The sequence below is a fragment of the Podarcis liolepis genome, assembly GCF_965112155.1.
Source record: "Podarcis liolepis genome assembly, chromosome: 5".
In the NCBI taxonomy this organism is placed as follows: Eukaryota; Metazoa; Chordata; class Lepidosauria; order Squamata; family Lacertidae; genus Podarcis; species Podarcis liolepis.
The window spans coordinates 40,872,878-40,892,759 of record NC_139556.1 but is presented as its reverse complement, the minus strand read 5'-3'; the positions used below and the strand labels follow the sequence as shown (position 1 = coordinate 40,892,759).

General features: G+C 43.5%; 2 protein-coding genes across 2 annotated transcripts in view; one reads left to right on the top strand and one right to left on the bottom strand.

The window, feature by feature from the left end:
* Positions 1–3,658: 3,658 nt before the first annotated feature.
* Positions 3,659–19,516, top strand: CCNJ (cyclin J). Its single transcript, XM_083506004.1, has 6 exons — positions 3,659–6,840; positions 7,488–7,621; positions 12,608–12,818; positions 14,472–14,771; positions 14,872–15,031; positions 16,761–19,516. The coding sequence occupies exons 2-6, from the start codon at positions 7,553–7,555 to the stop codon at positions 17,155–17,157; spliced, it is 1,137 nt and encodes a 378-aa protein (XP_083362130.1). The 5' UTR covers positions 3,659–6,840; positions 7,488–7,552; the 3' UTR covers positions 17,158–19,516.
* Positions 17,983–19,882, bottom strand: part of CC2D2B (coiled-coil and C2 domain containing 2B) — a 45,592-nt gene continuing 43,692 nt past the window's right edge. The window contains exon 36 of the transcript XR_014526855.1: positions 17,983–18,852. The gene's annotated coding sequence lies outside the window, so the exon portion shown is untranslated. The remainder of the gene's footprint in view (positions 18,853–19,882) is intronic.

The window sequence follows — 19,882 nt, the reverse complement described above, 5'->3', positions numbered from 1 at the left end:
GTGAATTGATCCCAAGTATCCTTGTTGAGCTATCAGCTTTGCAACTAAGCCACAATATGCTCAGAACGTATATCACTTTATTCCCTTTCCTGGATCCTTCTACTTCTTTTATGTCTTGTGGGTATTTTCATTTTGCATTGGGTAGTTTATTGCCTGGTCCCTGTGAAATACAGTAGTTGGAGATGGAGTTAAACAAGAACCACCATTGCTTGCATTCAAAGGTGTCCTTTGTACTTAATCCAATTGAGGCTTCCAACAGTATAATAGGGAGGGAGGGATTTTTTTTGCCAATTTCCCCAATGTGCCAGAGGGTTAGGGAGCCCTTTGGGACAAGAAGGATGATGCAGAGTGCTGCAGCAAGAGAGGTAACAAACAACAACAAAAATCTCCTTTCTATTGTTTGGGTCCATGAGCCCTCCATCACTTTAAGGACACCATTAGACACAAAATTTTTAGGTGTGGTCTAGTAATCATTTAGCCTACTGCACAAAATTGTTGTTAGGAGAAAGGGGGAACCATGTACATTGTCCAAAGCTCTTTGGATGAAGAATAGGGTAATAGATAGATAGATAGATAGATAGGCCGTCAAAAAAGTTAGGCTGCACAGTCTTACAGAAAAACTTGATTCAACATCACTTGACATAACTAAAAACATCCAGTGTTACCTTGGGAGAATTCCACACACCACAGGAGTCTCACACCACCTTGAAGACTGATAGATTATAAATTGATAAATTATATTTTAAAAAATCAAAAATATATATTTTAAATCCTTTTCCCCTATCCCTATAAAATACAAACACATGATAAGAAGCAGCTTTAGCTTTTAGTGCAACATTGCTTCCATTGCCAGGTGTGTGCCAAGAACTAAGAACTTCATGGCTGACATTTCTGCTGTTTCAGGTGCTGCCAGAGCATTTCTTGTGGTCTCCTGGAGGACTGTGGCACTACCTTACACATTCCAGTACAAGGGTGGGGAAGCCATTTCAGCCTGAGGGCCCACTTACCTTTGTAGGCCACCTTCCAAGGGCTCCATGCCAGGTGGGGCTGGAGGCAAAAGTGAGCACTGAGCATAATTTTTTCCTTCGTATGGTAGGCTGCTTTCCACGAACCTCCCTATCTTCAAGACAGGCAAGTAAGAAGAGTTCCAGGACATATTCTAGCAGGGCAAAAACACTCAAGGAGAGCACAACAAAGGCCACTGGCATATCTAACTGCCCTTCTAACTGAAAACCAAAAGCCTGAGTAATGTTTTTGCCTGGCTCCTAAAAACAGATAATGATGGTACCAGGCGTGTTTCACACAGGGCACAAAAAGAAGCACATCAGATGATGAATGCCGTGTACTGGTTGGTTCATGGGGGGGAGGTGGTACTTGAAATACTGAGATCCTGAACCACATTCCTCTTCTTCTCATACTAGCAGTGTACTTCAACAAAGTCTGAAAAGGTGACTCAGCGCATCAAGCATTAAGGCAGGGGTCAGCAAACTTTTTCAGCAGGGGTCCGGTTTACTGTCCCTCAGACCTTGTGGGGGGCCGGACTATATTTTTTTTGGGGGGGGAATGAATGAATTCCTATGCCCCACAAATAATCCAGAGATGCATTTTAAATAAAAGGACACATTCTACACATGTAAAAACACGCAGATTCCCAGACCATCCACAGGCCAGATTTGGCACCTGGGCCTGTTTGCTACCCATGCATTAAGGCATCTCAGGCTATACCACCCCCCTTCTTGCTTTCTGGTTCCTTCATAGTCAAAGTTGACACTGACCTGCTTTTAGGGTAGCCCTAGCTATATTATGGCTTGGAAAACAAGTCATTTGTTCCAGTTACACAGTGTTCTTTACCCACTTGAAATTTTGCCTTCTTCCTGTGTGAGCGACCATTTTTCAGAGATGCTCCACTGTAAAGCTTAAACACTCTGTTCCCATAGATTTGCTAAAATGGATCATGTATTTAATGATCCACTAGTTCTTCTAAGTCCCTAATAAATTTTGTCACTTTCTCTGCAATGCAAGGGGAGGGCTGTTATGCTAACTGAAAGGCATGAGCCAAAATCACACTGTGATCTCTCTTATCAATAATCTTTGTGTTATGTACTGAGTTGACTAGGATCCAAACTGCAGCAGTCTGATTGGTCCTAGAACAATAGGATCCAAATTACAGCAGTCTGATTGGTCCTAGAACAATAGGATTCAGAATGCAGCAGTCTGATTGGTCCAAGAACAATGCAGCAGTATGATTGGTTGGCAGTAACCACCCAATCATGCTCCAGATATAAGTGAATCCACAACCTGATTGGCTTACAGTAGAATTCCAGAATTAACCAATCATGTGCAGCCCATTGTGTAAATAATGTATATAAGCAGATACTTTGAGGGGGCTTTCATTCATTCCTCCTCACCACTATGAGCTGAATAAAGAGCATGAAATCACTTTGCGACTCTGAGTATATTTCACTGGCGACGAGGATGGGATCCCGCTGAGCTGACTGCCACACACAGCACCGCAGCACCGCCACCTGCCGCACCGCTGCCTCGCACCGTGTATCCAGGCCTCAGCTCCGGGACACAAGGAACTCAGAATGGCAGCCAACAGCAGCTTCTCGCCATTCAACCCAGCATCTGGAGACTGGGAAGCGTACGCCTCCCGTTTCACCTTCCTCCTAGAAGCCCAAGGGGTCACCGACGAAGAAGACGCCAAGAAGAGGGCGATATTCTTCAGCGTCTGCGGAGAGGAGACGTTTGAAATTGCCCGGGCTCTCCTTGCGCCTGAAGACGTCGCTACCGTTCCATACAAAACAATAATGGAACAGCTGAAGGGGCACTTTTCGCCGCAGCCCTCAGTGGTGGCTCGTCGAAATGCCTTCTACGCTAAGCGACAAGCCCCTGGGGAAACCATAACTGGGTTTGTGACCTCTCTCCGCCAAGCCGCCCGGTTTTGCAACTTACTTTGGCATCCTAAATTTTGCTCTAGTTTGTTGGCCATTTCACCATAAAGCACACACTAGTAATTTAGAAAATCATAAAGTGAACATTGTTCAACAACACACACACCTAAGAGTTTATTGTAGGCAGCACACACACACTATATATCCAGGTAGGTAGCTGTGTTAGTCTGACGCAGTCAAAATAAATTAAAAAATTGTCCAGTAGCACCTTAGAGACCATTTATAGTAGATATTGTATCCTGCTCTATGAAGGCATTGTATGCTGCTTGGAAGACATCTTGCTTGGAAAAACAGGGTACAAATACCTGAATAAATTCAGGGGACATATGTACAAATATGCACATCTTGTAGTAGCACATCTAGTTTGGCCCTGCCAATTCTGTACAACCGGGATTGTTATTTACACAGCACCATCAGTAGACATGGCTTGTTACAAAGGATGCTGGGATTCACACTTCCATAGCATGATCAAACAGTCACAGGAGAAGCAAACTGTCTTGGTGTGGTCCAGCCCCAGTCCCAGGCAATTTTGCACCTTAGTCCAGGCTAACTACTTGCACTCCCCACCCCCACTACTCCAAAACTGCTAACATCAATTTTCAAAAACAGATGTCTTGTTGAAAAAATGAAAAGCACAAAACTTGAAACTGCTAAATTTATTTTAGCACACAAACCATTTTGAACAACTGTGTGAATTGTGATGTTAAAACAATTAGTCTTCTAAAAGTTTCAATTTCAGGCACATCAAAATCTCACTTTGTGTGCCTTTTCCTTTGATAATTTTGTCACCAATTCCTTCAAGTGAAGTGCTGATACTTGGGCATGTTTAATTCATATAGCTACCAAGCCAACTACTTGCAAAATGTAAGTTTATATAAGTCTGAGCTTTGAGAAATTGTGTTCACCACTTGCCATTGACACTGGAAGTGTAGGAAGTATTCTTAGAGCAACAGAAACATTAGGCACATTATCCTGGAGTTTTTGTTGTAGTATAAAGAGATGTACTCCTTGGCTTAACCGATGCCTAAGTGTGATACATGGCTAGTTAGAATTTTCCAATGCTGAGTCAATGCAAAGAAATAATTACAGATCTGTTGAACCAAACTGAAGAAACTGGTTGCTTCCAAATAACATTTAGCAGCAGCATTGACTACCAAGTTTAAAGAGTGTGCATTGAAGGGCACAAAAAGGGAACATGGGTTTATGTCCCAGACTCTCTTTTGTATGCCATTTTCTTTGCTTTTCATGTTACTTCCATCATCATAACTTTGACCACACAAGGTTCTCAATTGTTAATCCCATTTGCTCAAGCTGTCCAAGAAGAGTTTCTGTCATAAAGGCACCTGTAGTCTCCTTTATAGTGGAACAAATCCCAAGAAATGTTCTCTTATGATAACCTCAGGCTCAGACATCTCATTATCTGTGGCTTGATAGCATCAACATAATATACAATCATCGTAAGTTGTTCAATGTGACTAACATCAGGTGTGCAGTCCAGAATAATTGAGCAGTATTTGGCTGAGTTTGCATATGCTAAGTTGTTCTGCTTTGCAACATCTACTAGAAGCTATATACGGTAAGCTCATTTTGGATATCTTTTCCCAGGTAGCAACCATTGTTTCTTGATCTTTCCCTGTGCAAATGTTCATTTGTGATAGGATCAAAAAGGGCTAGATAATTCTACAAGTTTTTTTTAAAAAGAATCCTATGCCAGCACTGTACAACTTTTCAGATGAACCACAGAATGCCAAGAAAAATACCAAGTAAACATTTTGTTTAGAACATATAACAAAAACTAATCTGTATAAAACAGTGCCCCTCAAAGGTCAGTACTGCGCCCCTCAGAGATTTGCACCCTAGATAGCTGCCTAGTTGGCCTAATGATGGCCCTGACCCTGGTGTGATCCTTTGCATGCATCTCTCACTGAATTAAATACAATTTAGCATGGATGATAGCATGTGCACAAAACCTCCTCGGCTGCAAAAGTGACTAGACAGGTCCAACTACTGCATTCTTCTCACACAAGCTCTATTCGCTTGAGCAGACTTCATGCTTTATGAAAGAGAGGCTGCAACTATTAAACAGCTACACAAATCCCAAGCCCTTCTCCTTCATCTCCATGAATGTGGAACAGTGCCTGCATCATGTCAAAAAAGTAATAAGATGTGATACCAAATTGTATCCATACTCACTCAGAAGTCCCACTTCATGGAATTTTAGACCTAGAAGGGACCAGGAGGATCATCTAGTCCAACTCTCTGTAGTGCAGAAAACTTGTTGCCCAACATGGGGCTTGAACCCACAACCCTGTCTCTACAAACTGAGCTATCTCAGTACAGTGTACCTCGGGATGCGAACGGCATCTGTTCCAGAGCCCCGTTCGCATCCTGAACGCAACGTAAGCCGCAACAGCGTGTCTACGTGGGTCGTGTTTTGCCGCTTCCGCACATGCGCATGACGTCATTTTGAGCATCTGTGCATGCGCGAGCGGCGAAACACGGAAGTAACGCGCTCCGTTACTTCCAGGTTGCTGCAGAGCGCAACTCGAACACGCTCAACCCGAAGGACATTCAACCCAAGGTATGACTGCAGTACCAACAACAGAGTCTGGATGGCTTTGCTCAAAAGCTATGGCTTTACCACATGTCCATCCTGACCCTGTGCTTGCTCACTCTGAGGTCCCACTCCTTTCTGTCAAACTTACCCAGGGCATAGCCACCACGCAGTGCAAGTAAGCAAGCATTAAGACTCAAGGAGCCTTACATGAATCTTAAACAGCACAGCCATGCAACATAATCCTGTGCATGTTTACTTGGATGTAGGTAGCACTGTATTTAATGGGGTAATACTCTCTGTTAAGTGTGCAAAGGATGCAGCCCAACTCTCCTTACTCTGCATAGCCACCTGAAATAATATCTACAGACTATTAGGCAAGGCATCCCAGTTTGGGGTTGCTAATTAAATATCATGCATTAAACATGGTTCGCATTGAGTCACACAACTTTCATGTTTCTGGGCTCTACAAATTATCAATTAACCGAGCGGTTTAGTAAAATGCCAAACGTTGCAACAGTGCAGCTGAATTTAGGAAGTGTGTTCTGAGAAGGAGAGCCATCAAGTGATTCCCAGCAGCTGGAGGGGGAAGAGGAGCAAAGGCCATCAGACAAGCTCTCTGACCCTTGATCAATGCAGCCTCCACTCCTCTTATCACGATCCCCTTATTCGATCCTGGCTGTTCTCCGCACCCAAACCTTTTCTAAACTGATAAGCATATACGCTTATTCAAACTTGTTCAAAACACACACTTTCACAACGCGCAAGACGTCCCCCGCCAGTCGTTTACAGATCCCCGCCTTGAACATTAAAAAAACCCAAAATCAATCCACGCAAGGCGACCTTTACCCGAGCGCACCTAAAACCACTTGCCCCAAACCAGACCACGTGACTCCCCGCCCGCCCGCCGCCTCGCTTTTGCTTTTTTAAGTCTGAGCGGCCTACGGCAATCCAATTGGCCCAAAAACTTCCAGCGCATATGGCAGCGGCGGGGGTAAGGGAGTGGATGGCGCGCGCTGATTGGAGCGCGCGGCCGGAGCGGAGTTGTAAGGCGAGCGCCGATTGGCGGAGGCGCGGCCGCATGTGTCCGGCTCGCTGTCTTTGTATACAGAGTCGCTCTCGGAGCCCCTTTAACAATGGACGGAGGGAGCCGCTCCGCCGGATGGCGACGGGCGACGAGCGCAGCTCCCGCGGGATGCCGAGCCTGAGGCTGCTGCTGCTGCTGCTGCAGATCGGCGTTCGAGGTGGGGCGATGCCCGGGGAGATCCCCGAGGTGGATCTCTTGCTGGCCCGGGGGCTGTAAAGAGAGAAGTGGAGCTGGGCAAACTCCGGGTAAGTGGAGAGGAGGCGGCGGCGGGGCTGCGCGGAGCTCCGAGGGAGGAGGAGGAGGAGAAGGAGAAGGGGACTCTCCAGAGGCAAGCTCGGGCAGCAGACGGAGGAAGCGTGTCAAGCCCTTTGTTATAGCTTCATCTGGCGCTGCGCTCTCGCTTTCCACAAGGAGGAGGAAAGTTGGCAGTTGCTGCGGGACGGTCTTGGGCGGGGAGGAGGTGGTCGGCGCTCGCTCTTCCCCGCAGCCCTTGTCGAGAGGCCAAGACGTCCTCCGCCTCCTCCGAAGCTCAGCTGGGCGCCCACCGCGCCGCCGCCCTTTAATGCAACCCCAGGCTCCCCGCTTCCCACCAGGGGGATCCGACGGGCGCGGCACCAAAAACTCTGAGCTCGATCTCTCTTGCTCTTCCTAGGATCCCCTGCGCGCCTCTCTCTCGACGTGCATTGAGTGGGATCAGCTGCGTGGCTTCAAGCGCAGCTCCCTCGGCCAGCCTCCCTCCCTGGAAAGAGAGTGGGGAGGGGATCGCGGAGTTCTCGTAGCTCGGGCGGGGTGGGGTGGGGTGGGTTGCCCGGTTGCTTCTAACTGGGCGCAAGCGGCGGCCCTGGAAAAGGGGGTCTGAGCCTGGGCTGCTTCCGCTCCCTCTCCTGTGCAGGCTTCGGTGCTGCTGCTGCTGCCGCCGCCGCCCGCTGCTGATTCCCGGCCGCCTCACCCTGTCCCATGGAGCTAGAGGGGCAGTGGTGGAAAGGACAGCTCGCTGCCGACATCCACCAAGCGCTTCGCTACAAGGTAACTCGGATCATCAGAGCAGCATCGTGTTGTACCACTTTCCCCCACTTTTTTTTTAATTTTAATTGCTCCGGGTGAAGGTAGTTCTCGGGCTGCTCAGTGCTAGAATTAAGTTTGCTTCTTTTGAGTGACAGGGCGAAACAGCTGCCTGCTGCTCTTTCTCTCTGTCCTCCTCCCACCCCATATTGGGCGCATCAAACGGCTTCCTGCGTTCACTCTTTTGTCCCCAGCGTTTACATTTTGCAGGAAGGCCGTGCCTTATGGGCCGCCTGTTTACCTCCAGATGGATTTCATAGTCTTGTGTTCCTTCACAGGGCTGTTTCAGGAGCAAAGTTGCTAATATGTTCACGTGCAGGTGGGGAAACTTAACTGCATGCTTGTTGGGAATTCAGGGGGACTTGCTTCTGAGGCCCCTATGCCCTGAAAGTTAGTTGTGCTTTAAATCCATATTGATAACCGGCCTTGTATTTCCCACTTAAGGGGGCTTGCTTCTGAGTAGACACTCATAGGGTTGCACCATAAAGCTTAGGTACATTAAATCCCATTGGTTCCGGTGGCTTTAATTCCTAAGCTGCTTTGTTCTCTCATGGGACAGGGCAACTCTTGTCAACTTTCATGTGCACCCAGCACGGTGTACCAGGGCCTCCCAGCCACTAGGAACAGTTTTTGGAGGAGACTGGGCAGAGAGGGGAAAGTTGCCAAAGCAATGTTCCTTGTACTGTATTCTGTTCATGGAAGCAAAGTTAGACTCCAAGCTGGTGTCCTAAAACAGCCTAGGATCAGACTTCACCTTTCTCTGAACTGGGGCCTAAGGTAAACATCCCAGACTGCCCACACAACTTGCTTCAGGCTGCATTATATGTCTGTGGCAGAGATGAAACTTAGATCTCGCAGATCTGTGTCTGCCTGTCTGTCTTCTGAGTCATGGTGTCTGCCAGATGTATGTATATTTGTGAGCATTTGAAACTGGACCTGTTGCTTTTGCAAAAGGAGTCTGAAATGTTCCTTCTGAGGATCAAGAAGGGTGGCTGAGTCAAAGGTTTCACGTAAAGTGCTATAGAAACAAAGGGTAATATATTTTGCATTGTCTTCAAAGAGTTCATTGAAACTTTTCTTCTGCTTGATCAGCTTTCCTTTCTTAATTGAACAGCATGTGGAGATGAAACTCCTATTCAGATAGTAACTTCATTGAGGGACCTGTTTATTTTCTCTCTACTCATTCAGGAATTGTGAGAACCTGTTTAGTCTTGGTTTTTCCCAAAGTGACTCATCCCTGATCAAAAAAGGCTTTATTCTACCTTCTATACAAAAGGGTTTTCCTTTTTTTGAAATAAATCATCATCAAGGCAACTTCAGATGCCTTGTCCCAAAGCCCGTTGCGCTGTGTGGAAGTTCAAGGCTGCTTAACTGGGCTATTGAGCCAGAGTTTCATGGGAACTACCTAAAGAATGAATAAAATGTGATAGTGGGTTGCTGGGCGGCAGAAACAACTGTGGGAGAGGCTGGGTCATAGTCGTTAAAGGGACATTAGACAGCTGGCTAGTGCTATAGATCCTAGTCGGAAATTGCCAGCCTATTAGCTCTATTTGTCCCTTTCCCCTAGACTAGAGGCAGACTGCAATAAAAATGCAGCGGTCTTCCTCAAAGGACCAGTGTGAGAACATTTCTTACTTACAAATCTTATAGGCTGCCAAACTTAAAACGTTGGGTTTCTATCTGGAATGTCTTCTTGATTTTAGTTTTTAATAATAAACAAATGCACGTTATCTGCTCTGGAGTTAAGAGTTGCCACCTGTTTCTGGCAGGACTCCTGTGGTTTTAAACAGGGTAGAAATTCAACAGGTGCAGTGGTTGAATTTCTGCCTTTCGTGCTACTGTTAAAGGCACATAACCCCTGCTGGAATAATGATGGCAACTCTTCTGGAATTACCAGTTAATATACTGTACTGATTTGCTTATGTTAATTTCATAAATAGTTGCCACCTATTTCTGAACCCTTTGGTGTGTGTGTAGTTGCCTCTGGTTGTACAAATGCACTCTCAGCAGTTACCACTGCTATAAATGTCAGTTGATGATGTTTAATTATAGCAGCGTTCTGAAAGAGTAAAGGTCTGGATGTGGCTGACAACTTGGGTCAATTCTCTCTTGAGGAAGGGGAGCATGCATCTTATTCTAAGCATATTTACTCAGATGTAAATACAACTGAAAGCACCAGAACTTACATATTTGTAAGTATGCTTAGGACTGCAGCCTTTTAAGCATTAATCTGTCTGAACAGCACCTTAGTCATACTCACATATAGGTCACAAACAGGAGCAGGGCTGCCCCGTTCTGTTCTACTGACAACTGAAGCATCAACATCTCTTTGAAACTAAACCAGTGTACTTGCCCTGGCAGCTGTTTTGAAGCATGAGTGGTTTGTGTGACTATCATCCCATTTTTCTGCTCTCTCGCCAGCTTCTTAAAGCCTTTGTTGATCCCAGTGTAAGCTAAGAAAGATAGCTGAAGTCAGATGTGCCTTCGAAAAAAGATCCTGAAATTCTGGATTTATTCCGCAGTAAATCATTCTTTGCTGCAAACTAAATCCAAACTATTATTTGGGGATATTCCGTCTTGATTACTTTAATTATAGACTTGTCTTGTCTTCAGTGGAAGTGATTCTCGGTCGTATGTTTATTTTTAAAGCATTGGGCTGTGATGTCTTACCTTGCTGACTGTTCTGAGTCAGGTAACTAAAGCAGTGACTCTTGCAGTTAACCCTTAACTACAAAGGATAATCGCTATCTAAGGCAGCTGAGCAGTAAAGTAAATTCAGGCCTTTGTGTGTCAAAGCATTTTATCTGTGGTTTTCCCTGTGAAAACCAAGAACACTTAGAATCATAGAATTGTAGAGTAGGAAGGGACCAACAAGGCTCATCTATTCCAACTCCCTGCAATGTTTTCCCAACATGGGGCTTGCACCTACAACCCTAAGATTAAGAGTCTCATGCTCTACAGACTGAGCCCAAATTTTTTGAGCCCTTGGATAAAGTGCTGGATAAAGTTTCCCTGTTCTAGCAACACCCAATGCTCATTGTAATGATCTTTCATAACTTCCTAGACTACAGACTTGCTGGCAGTTTGTATTCTTAGCTCCAGTGAATTCTTGGGTACTTACATGCAGAATAGATGGATCATAGCATCTGCTTTGTACAAACAAGTCTGGAGAGGTGATAAGTGCTGGCATGCCTGCTAGTCAGATGTGCTAATTGGCTGCCTCCCCTTGGTCCAGCTGTGAGCTGGAGATCCAGTAACCCTTTCCACCACAGAGGTGTTGTGAAAGCAATGATTATAGGCAGATCTTGCTACTGTAATAGAAGCCCGTGTAGTGGGCTGTCCCAGCTGCTCATATGCATAGGGGTGTTACTGTTCTAGATTAGCTGAAGAAGCCTTTTGCCTTGTCTGTTACGTGAGCACTGTTACAAGTAATAGGATTGCAGGCTAAAGTAGTTTGGGTGGTGGTGGTAGGGATGGAAAGGCCTATGAACAACCCTTACATATATGGTGAGAACTGGAGAGAGCAGGCAACAAAATAAGGCTTTTGTCCAAAAACTGACTCTTTATAATGTACTGCAGTAATCAGGTGCAGGACAATGTAAACCCATTTGTGTTACTTGGAACCTTGTGGTATTTTGTTGCTATGTTTGATTTTGGTATGGAAATTTGTTCCCATGTTTGATTCTAGATATATCTCTACTTCTATTTGACACCTGCTGTTACACTCCATTACGTTATAAATAAATAAAAATACAAAAAAAGGCCCACTCCTGGGCACTTATGGAATCCAGTGGATTCCTGAATGGTCAGTGGAATTTTCTTGCATATGGAGCTAGTAATTCTGTCAAGGCCTTAGTCTCTAGGGAGATGTGGCAGGCCGTCAACACTATTGTTCCTGAGTGTCCTTTCTAGTGCTGTGGAATCAGTGCTGTTCCCTGGTACTCAAAAGAGCTGCAGCTGATGAAATGGGCTGGATGATAAGTGCATTTCGAACCCACCACTCATTGTAGCTAATTTGGATGCATGCAGGATGTTGTGTATGTGTAGCTATGTGAGATGGAGGTGCACCCAGAGCTATTTGACGACTTCCACCTGGCTTTCCCTTTGGAGGGAAGGTAGGTACCCGAGAGGGTTGTAGCGGCCCAGCTTCTTGCACTCTTGGAAGAAACTGATTACCTGGACCCTGTTCTTCTTCCTTGATTTCTCAGTGACTTTTGATACTATTGACCATGGGACCCTGCTAGACTTGTGAGTAGGGACTGGGAGGCGTTGTGTAAAAGTGCTTCTGCTCCTACTTACAGGACACATTTACGAGACTGGCATTGGGTGGCTATATACAGACCTTGGCAACTATCTTCTAGGAATGCTGCAGGAATGTGGTTGTGTTTTAAAGGGTTGTTTTTGATCTGTTGATAATTTTAATTCCTGCTTTATTTGTAATTGAGTTTTAAGACAGTAGTTAGCTGCTCTGGCAGGAGGTAAGGAGTGATATAAGAACAACAAATACAGTTGTACCTTGGAAGTCAAACGGAATCCGTTCCGGAAGTCCGTTCAACTTCCAAAATGTTTGAAAACCAAATTGCGGCTTCTGATTGGCTGCAGGAAGCTCCTGCAGCCAATCAGAAGCCACGGAAGCCATGTTGGACGTTCGGATTCCAAAAGATCATTCGCAAACTGCAACAATCACTTCTGGGTTTGTGGCATTTGGGAGCCAAAACGTCTGAATTCTAGGGCATTTGGGATCCAAGGTACGACTGTAAATGTAACATTCGAGTAGAGTCATCACAAGATCTGGAGTGTGGTGTCATCAGTAGGGAAAAAAATAAGAGAAAATGTAAACCCTAGGTTCCTAAACCTTAAAAATGACTTCAGTTTCTTTAATTTTGGTTAGTTTCAATGCCCGTGTAGTAGTGGCTGTCTTTTTTAAAGTGCCTGTTATTCTCCACTTAGGAGCTGAAGCTTCCATCCTATAAAGGCCAGTCTCCCCAGTTAAATCTGAGAAGATACTTTGCAGACTTGATTGCCATTGTGAGCAATCGCTTCAGGCTCTGCCCTGCTGCCCGCCATCTTGCTGTTTATCTCCTGGACCTCTTTATGGACCGTTACGACATATCCATTCAGCAGCTGCATGTGGTGGCTCTTTCCTGTTTGCTTTTAGCGAGTAAGTATGAAGCAACAGGATTAACAGATTTGAAAATCATATTTCCCATTGTTCAGTTAAAAGCTCCTCCATTTTCCAGTCTGTTACATGTCCTACAACTATGCAAAAAGAAAAACGAAAAACACCACCCTGCATGATATCGAAGGATTGTGAGGGAGACACAGGGCCTAGGCAGTTTCTCAATGAGCATTGTTCTATGTAGATTCAATCTCATTCTTATATCCACATGTCCTGTGTTAATATCACATTACTCTCTGGCCTGCCTCAGGTACAGTCATACTGTGGTTTTTGAATTGAATCCATTCTGGGAGTCTGACTCCCAGAACAGTTCGAAAACCAAGGCATGGCTTCCGATTGGCTGCAGGAGCGCCCTGCGGCCAATTGGAAGCCGTGCCAGATGTTCGGCTTCCGAAGACCGGAATAATCCCTTCCAGTTTTGAATCGTTCAGGAGCCAAAACATTTGAGTTCAAAGGCGTTCAGCTTCCGAGGTTCCACTGTACGAATCACATCAAAAGCAAGGTGACTGGGGCTGTGTTTAAACCTGCCCCCAAAATTGTGTGACTCCTCCCACCTCTGCCATGTTGATCATAACTTATAAATTGGGAGTCTACATGTGGAGTCTCACTACACAGTGTGGAACCCCAGGCAGGAAGCATTTCAGATTGTGCCGGGATCCTCAACAAATTGAAAGAAAACCATAACTTCTGCAGCAGAGAGCTAATGTAACGAAGGGTAGAACTAAAAGCAGCCCCTGTCCCAATGAGTAAATTGTGAAGAGGGCTTTGGGTGATCTGCAGAATTCCTACTAGAAGTTGTTGTGTCTACCTCAGAAGCTTCTGGACAATTGATTTCGCAATTTAACAAAGGATGAAATACCTCAGAATTTCAAATATTTCGATACTATACCTAGTTGTCCACATCAGAATCCTCTCTCTATCACATTTGCAAAAATACGGAAACCAAAATTGGTTATTTCAGATACTGCGGCATTGAGTATGGCATACATCCCAAATAAAAAGCAATCGCTTTCTACTCGGTGAATATATCTGGAGTGGCGAACCAAATCTGCCTTGAGTCTACTCAAAACGCTTTTGTCAAAACCTTAAAAAAATAAACATATAAATAAATCCATTTATATTGTCAACCTAAATGAGCAACCTATATTTAATTTTAAAACTGAGGACCAGATCTACCATAGTTTTTTTAAATGTATATCCTTTATGCTGAATAGAAAGTGTATATATGCTCTGGTTAGGCCATTATCTACCTCTGCAGCTTCTCGCTATGAGGTGATATAAGGTACTACAAGTGCAACAGAAACCCTGTTGTAATGTTTTGCAGGTGGTGGCAGTTAGCTAATCCTCTGTAGCAGGACTGACCAGCAGTCTGTTCTCCAGATGTTGTTCAACTCCCATCAGCCCCAGCCAGCCTGAACAATGGTTGAGGATGATGACAGTTATGCTTCAACTTCTGGAAGGCACCCTGATGGCTAACCCTGCTGTATAGCGGCTGCTATTATTTTTATTTTGCAACGTTGATCCGTTTCTTTTTGAGGCACTGCCGTTCCTCCATGAGGAGCTAAAACATAAATACATTTGTTTTTATCGTGTACCTATGCTGTAATGGAATTTTACCTTTTCATTTCCCTCAAGGTAAATTTGAAGAGAAGGAAGACAGTGTGCCCAAACTTGAACAGCTAAACAGCTTGGGTTGTATGACTAACATGAACCTGGTACTAACCAAACAGAACTTGCTGCACATGGAGCTGCTGTTACTAGAAACCTTTCAGTGGAACCTCTGCCTCCCGACAGCTGCTCACTTCATTGACTATTACCTCTCCATTGCCGTTCACGAGTCCGATCTTCACGATGGATGGCCAATGGTTTGCTTGGACAAGACAAAGTTGTACATGGCAAAATATGCCGACTACTTTTTGGAAGTATCCCTGCAAGGTGCGTTTTCATGGCTTTGTTCTAAAGACCCCCATAGTTACTTAGGTTACACAGCTAATACTGTGCTTGACTAAACCGTGATCCTCCGATGTCTCTCCAGATCATGCATTTTTAAATTATGCCCCTTCGTTAGTGGCTGCTGCATGTGTGGCTTCTTCAAGGATTATCTTGCGTCTTTCTCCAACGTGGCCAGCAAGACTCCATCGCCTTACTGCCTACTCCTGGGACTTCCTGGTGCCATGCATTGAACGATTGTTGGTGTAAGTTTTTCAAGCAGTCTCTGACATGATGGTGTGGGTTTAAATCGCCCAAGTGGTGGAATGCAGTGGGGTGTATGTGTTTTGTTTTGCCTTGTGATCCCTTTGAAGAAACTGGTAGTCATGCTGGTGTCATTCTTGATTCTGGCAACTGATTCATTTTTAGCTTGAATGCTTTCACAATAATTGCCACATTTTATTATCCCCCCCCCCCGATGACTTCCCCCTTTTCTGCCTGAAATTCATCCTAGTTATCACAGACTTCAACCTTGTGTGTTTTGGCTAAGGTACATAGTGCCTTTATTAAGGGGACTTTCATTCTAATCTTGCCTTCCTTGGGACCCACTTGACAAAATCGGCTTTTGACTTGAATGTGGTTTCCCCCTCCTTGTGCTGCCTTGCTCTGCATCCATTGTCTTCAGCCTGCAGTCCACCACTTTAGACGGTCTGAAATTGTATGATGGCTTTATTCATACAACTATTTTTATTTAAGCTTTTTATTGTGGAGTTTTGATTTGCATTACTACTGCAAGGAAAATCTGGCTCGTGGTGGCTTTGGTGCATTAGAAATAGTTGCATAAATAGTACCTTGTCTGACTTCTATCAGTGCACTTATTGGTTATCTTTCTACTGAAGTACCCAAGGTGATGTACCTACAATAAAATGAAAGAGCAGAAGCATACACGTTTAACAGCATAAAAACTAATCTAACAATATCCATAAGATAGCCAGAATAAGTCAAATACAGGAAGTTGTAAAGACGACTTAGGAGTTCTGTGCTTCATTCATACCCCCCAGATGGTGATAAACATTAAACTTATTATTTTTGATTAAACGGTCACCTGTTTCAAACATTCATGAATTCATTTGCTTAAAGTATACCCTCTTAACGCCCTGCTGCTAAACTCATGGTCTTGCATGCATGCCCTATCAATTTCAACAAGCTATGTTCACAAATGACATAGTGTTTTGGATTGCAGATTTAAGGTGCCAGAATGCATACTGAAACTATTAAAAAATTAATAGCCATTCAGAGTATAACCTTCTGAGGCGTATTTTATTGTAAGGATAGGAAACCTGTGGCCTTTTAGATGTTGTTGGAGTGAAACTACTGCCAATTGGTGATACTGACTGGGGCTGATGTAAACTGGAGCCCAACAACTCAAGAGCCACAGATTCCCCTTCTCTGGTTTACTGTTGTTGTTTTTTCAAAAATACCAAGTTTTGCATATGTAAAAAAAGAAACACCCTGTTTTAAAATCAACCTTAGATGCTGTTTTTAAAATGCATCAGCAATGTAAATTCAGATCTGCATCTGTTTTGGAAGGCTGCTTATTTTCTGACAAGTCTCTTCCCGCCCTCTGCCCCCCAGTCCAATTGTTTTACAAGGATGTAAAGTGCTTGTTACATTTGCTTTACATGAGGTAATGTCTGTGAAACAGAATACTGAGATTATTATTGTGTTCTATTGTTGTTGAAACTGGGGCCAGGATCTAAAGCATTGTAAATAATGTTCACACCTGTATATGTGTGTTTCTCTCCCCACACGGACATCCTCAGTTTCTTCCCACAGAAATTTCCATGCATATCAAGTAGGCTTTGATATATGAAGAAATACTCTCACCCCAATATGCCTGCATGCATGCATACATACATACATGGGATGGGTGGGTTCTGGTTTCCAGCCTCTCTAAAATGGATAGTAAAACAAAGTTTTAATATTATATTCTAGAGCCCATGATAATGATGTAAAAGAAGCCAACAAGCAAAAAGGACAGCACGGTTCTCAAGCAGCCCAGCACAGTTTATTTCAAACAACCCCACAGCCTCCACAGCAGCACATACCCCAGTATGTTCAAGCACATCAGACTCCTCAGCAGTTTCATCCAACAGCGCAGCAGCAAAACTGCCAGCAGATTCTGCCATCTGGCCACACGTCGTCTTATCCACTGCAGACTTGCCCAGCTGGTTTACAAGGTGGTGTCCAGGCTAGAGGTCATATACAGACGGCTGCTGGAATGTCACTAACTGTCCCCATAGAAGTGAAGCCATGTATAAGTGTTTCTTACAACCGAAGCTATCAGATCGCTGGACGTTATCCTTGCATTACTCCCTGCTTTGAGAGGTGATAACTACAGCAAAACGCTGCAAGGAGGACAGACCTCTATTTTTCCTCTTAACAGCAGAGAAGTAGTTGAATACTTTTTTTTAAAGGTAACTCGATTGCAGGAACTGCTAATATGAGATTATACCTACTGATAAGGTGTTAACAACCTGAGAAGGATGGACTACTCCCCGTTCACAGTTGTATTTGTTCAGTTGAAGCCTGCGCTTAAAACTGAGGCTGAGAAACTGCTGCACTGGCTTAGTTTGTCTTCCCATGAAGAGGAATGATCCTGTGTGGTTCTAAAGGGACCACTGTGTCTACCCTTCGCTATACAGTATTGAATAAGACTTTAAACTCCACCAAGTGCCATGCTTTCCTTCAGGATGGAGAGCCACATGGGAGAGAGGAGAGAACCTCTTGATTGAAATTGGCAGTTCCGCTCTCGTTCAAGATCTTTGGATGAGATTTTGTGTTAGAATGCCCTTTGGGTTAACTTTTTTGTATATCTCATACTTCAAAGTACTTTAGTGTTTGCTGAAACCAGTTTAGAGCTAAACTGTCATACTAACTCAGGGAATAATCAAACTACTTTGATACTGGTGTATATCATTTAAGTAGTGTTCTTGGGTTTCCTCACTCAGGGTAATGGCCATAGCAAATACCAAAGGGAGTTCAGATACTCATCCAGACTACTCCCTTAATCCAAAATTGTGCTTTCTATTGGGAAGAATGGTGTGCTATCTTCAAACAAAACCAATGTTGTACCATAGCCAACTGAATATTGTTTGTGGTTTCCCCTAGATTATGTAACCAACTATTTATGACCCAAATCCTTTTCCCCCCCCTCTCCATTGTATTGAATTCCTACTTAAATAGGGAGAAAGTACAATTTAAATCTTTTCAAGAAGCATAGCATTGTACATGATAGTTGCAGAGCAAATACGGGATTGAAGTTCTCAGGCTCTACCAGAACAGCTACCACTTCTTGTTTCTACAATCGTATTAATAGTGATTCAGATATTTTTCTGATGTGAACTAGATAGTCCTACAAAGACTGCTAAGTGCATAACTATCAGAAAGGTGATAGTTTTTAGCTATTTAATTTCCTATACTTGGGTTCATACCAGCAACAGAGTGGCAAATGGGTGAACACCTTACATCTTCTCTAGCTTCCTATCTGATGTAGATGTGAGAAGGAATCCATGATGGTTGAAGGCAGAGGGTAGCACTTGCTTCCTGATGTCTAGGGATGGATTAAGTTTTTCAAAAGAATAGTATGAGTTGATAGGGGAAAGTATATATAAAAATTGTCAACAGATTTTCCTCACAAAAGGGACCATCCCCAAACACTTGGTGCTCTGAGAGAAATGGCACTACTTGATGAAAAGGCTCTCCTAGAGCTGAGTATGCTGCAAGAAAATATTCTTTAATTTAGAGGAGAAACAATCCTCTGAGGCAATTATTTTATACCGTAATATATTTTCAGGGTGTCTTTGACAAATGTGAGTTTTTGAGAGAAGGGAACATTCTGAGAACACCACCAATTTGATAAAGTGTCCTTGCTACTTCTTTCCTAAGGTATTGCCTTGTTTTCCTCTCACATGCTGTCCTTTAAAGGGGCAGAGAGAAGGCTACAAATAGAAGAGGTAGAGGTCTGATGGTATCACTTGTGGTGGTTTCACTTTAATATGTGAGGATGAAGGACTACAGAATGCATCTGAAAAGGAAAGATACTCAACTTAGTTTGTAATACTATACGTAAGACTCTTCATTGTTTGACTACCTCAATAATACGTTGAATGTACAGTCTTGTGGTAATCCATGACTTGAAATAACAGCAGGTTACTTATTTTGTGTTTTTTTTTTTACATTGGGTTCATTTTCATCCTCCATGTGTGAGACAGCAAACGAGTTACTAATACAAAAGACGTCTATTTTGTAGGCCTGTACACTCAAACATTAGCTGATAATTAACACTGGAATTATGGGGGAGGGTAATTAGTTAACAGCAAAGCCTATGTGTAATAGGGTATTGTTTGTATTTAAGTCATTAGACTTAAAAGGATCCACTATGTGCTATTGGGTTTGTGGTTTTCTGCTCTGAATTTTTTATTTATTTATTATTTACCGTAGCCTTTTGAGTTTGACATACTAGCAGGATATTGACAATAGAATATGCACTGTGAACCATTTCCAGTTATTGCTTTTTTATATATAAAAAAAAATGGGTTTGGTCAATCTCCACTGAATCCACACACTACTTGAAATTCCAACTGAAGGAATTATGTGTCGTGGTCATGCAAGAGAAATGTCTACAATAAAAAAATTCCAGCTGAGTGCCATGCACTCATTTTAAAAATAAAACTAGTTTTGAGCAATCATCTCTCTAGTGGTGTGTATATTTGAGTGCAGCAATTGAATGGAGCTCATTCTATACCATATGTCCCAGCATGTGTGTTTTTTTTAACTATGCTAACTATAAACAAAATAGGCAGGAAATACTTTTTTTAAAATCTATAGCAAAAAAAGGTCTACTTTATGCTCCACCACTGACACATCCTCCTCTTCTAAGAAGGAGAGGAAGCAAGACAGGAAATGTTTCTGTATTAGGTTATAAACAACTAGCAGTGGAACTATAGGCTATTTATGCTGAAATCACATTGAAATCAGCATGGTTATAGGGCAATTGCTAACAGGATGACATAGACTTCTACAGCTAGCTATTCAACAATGTATTTCTACTCTTG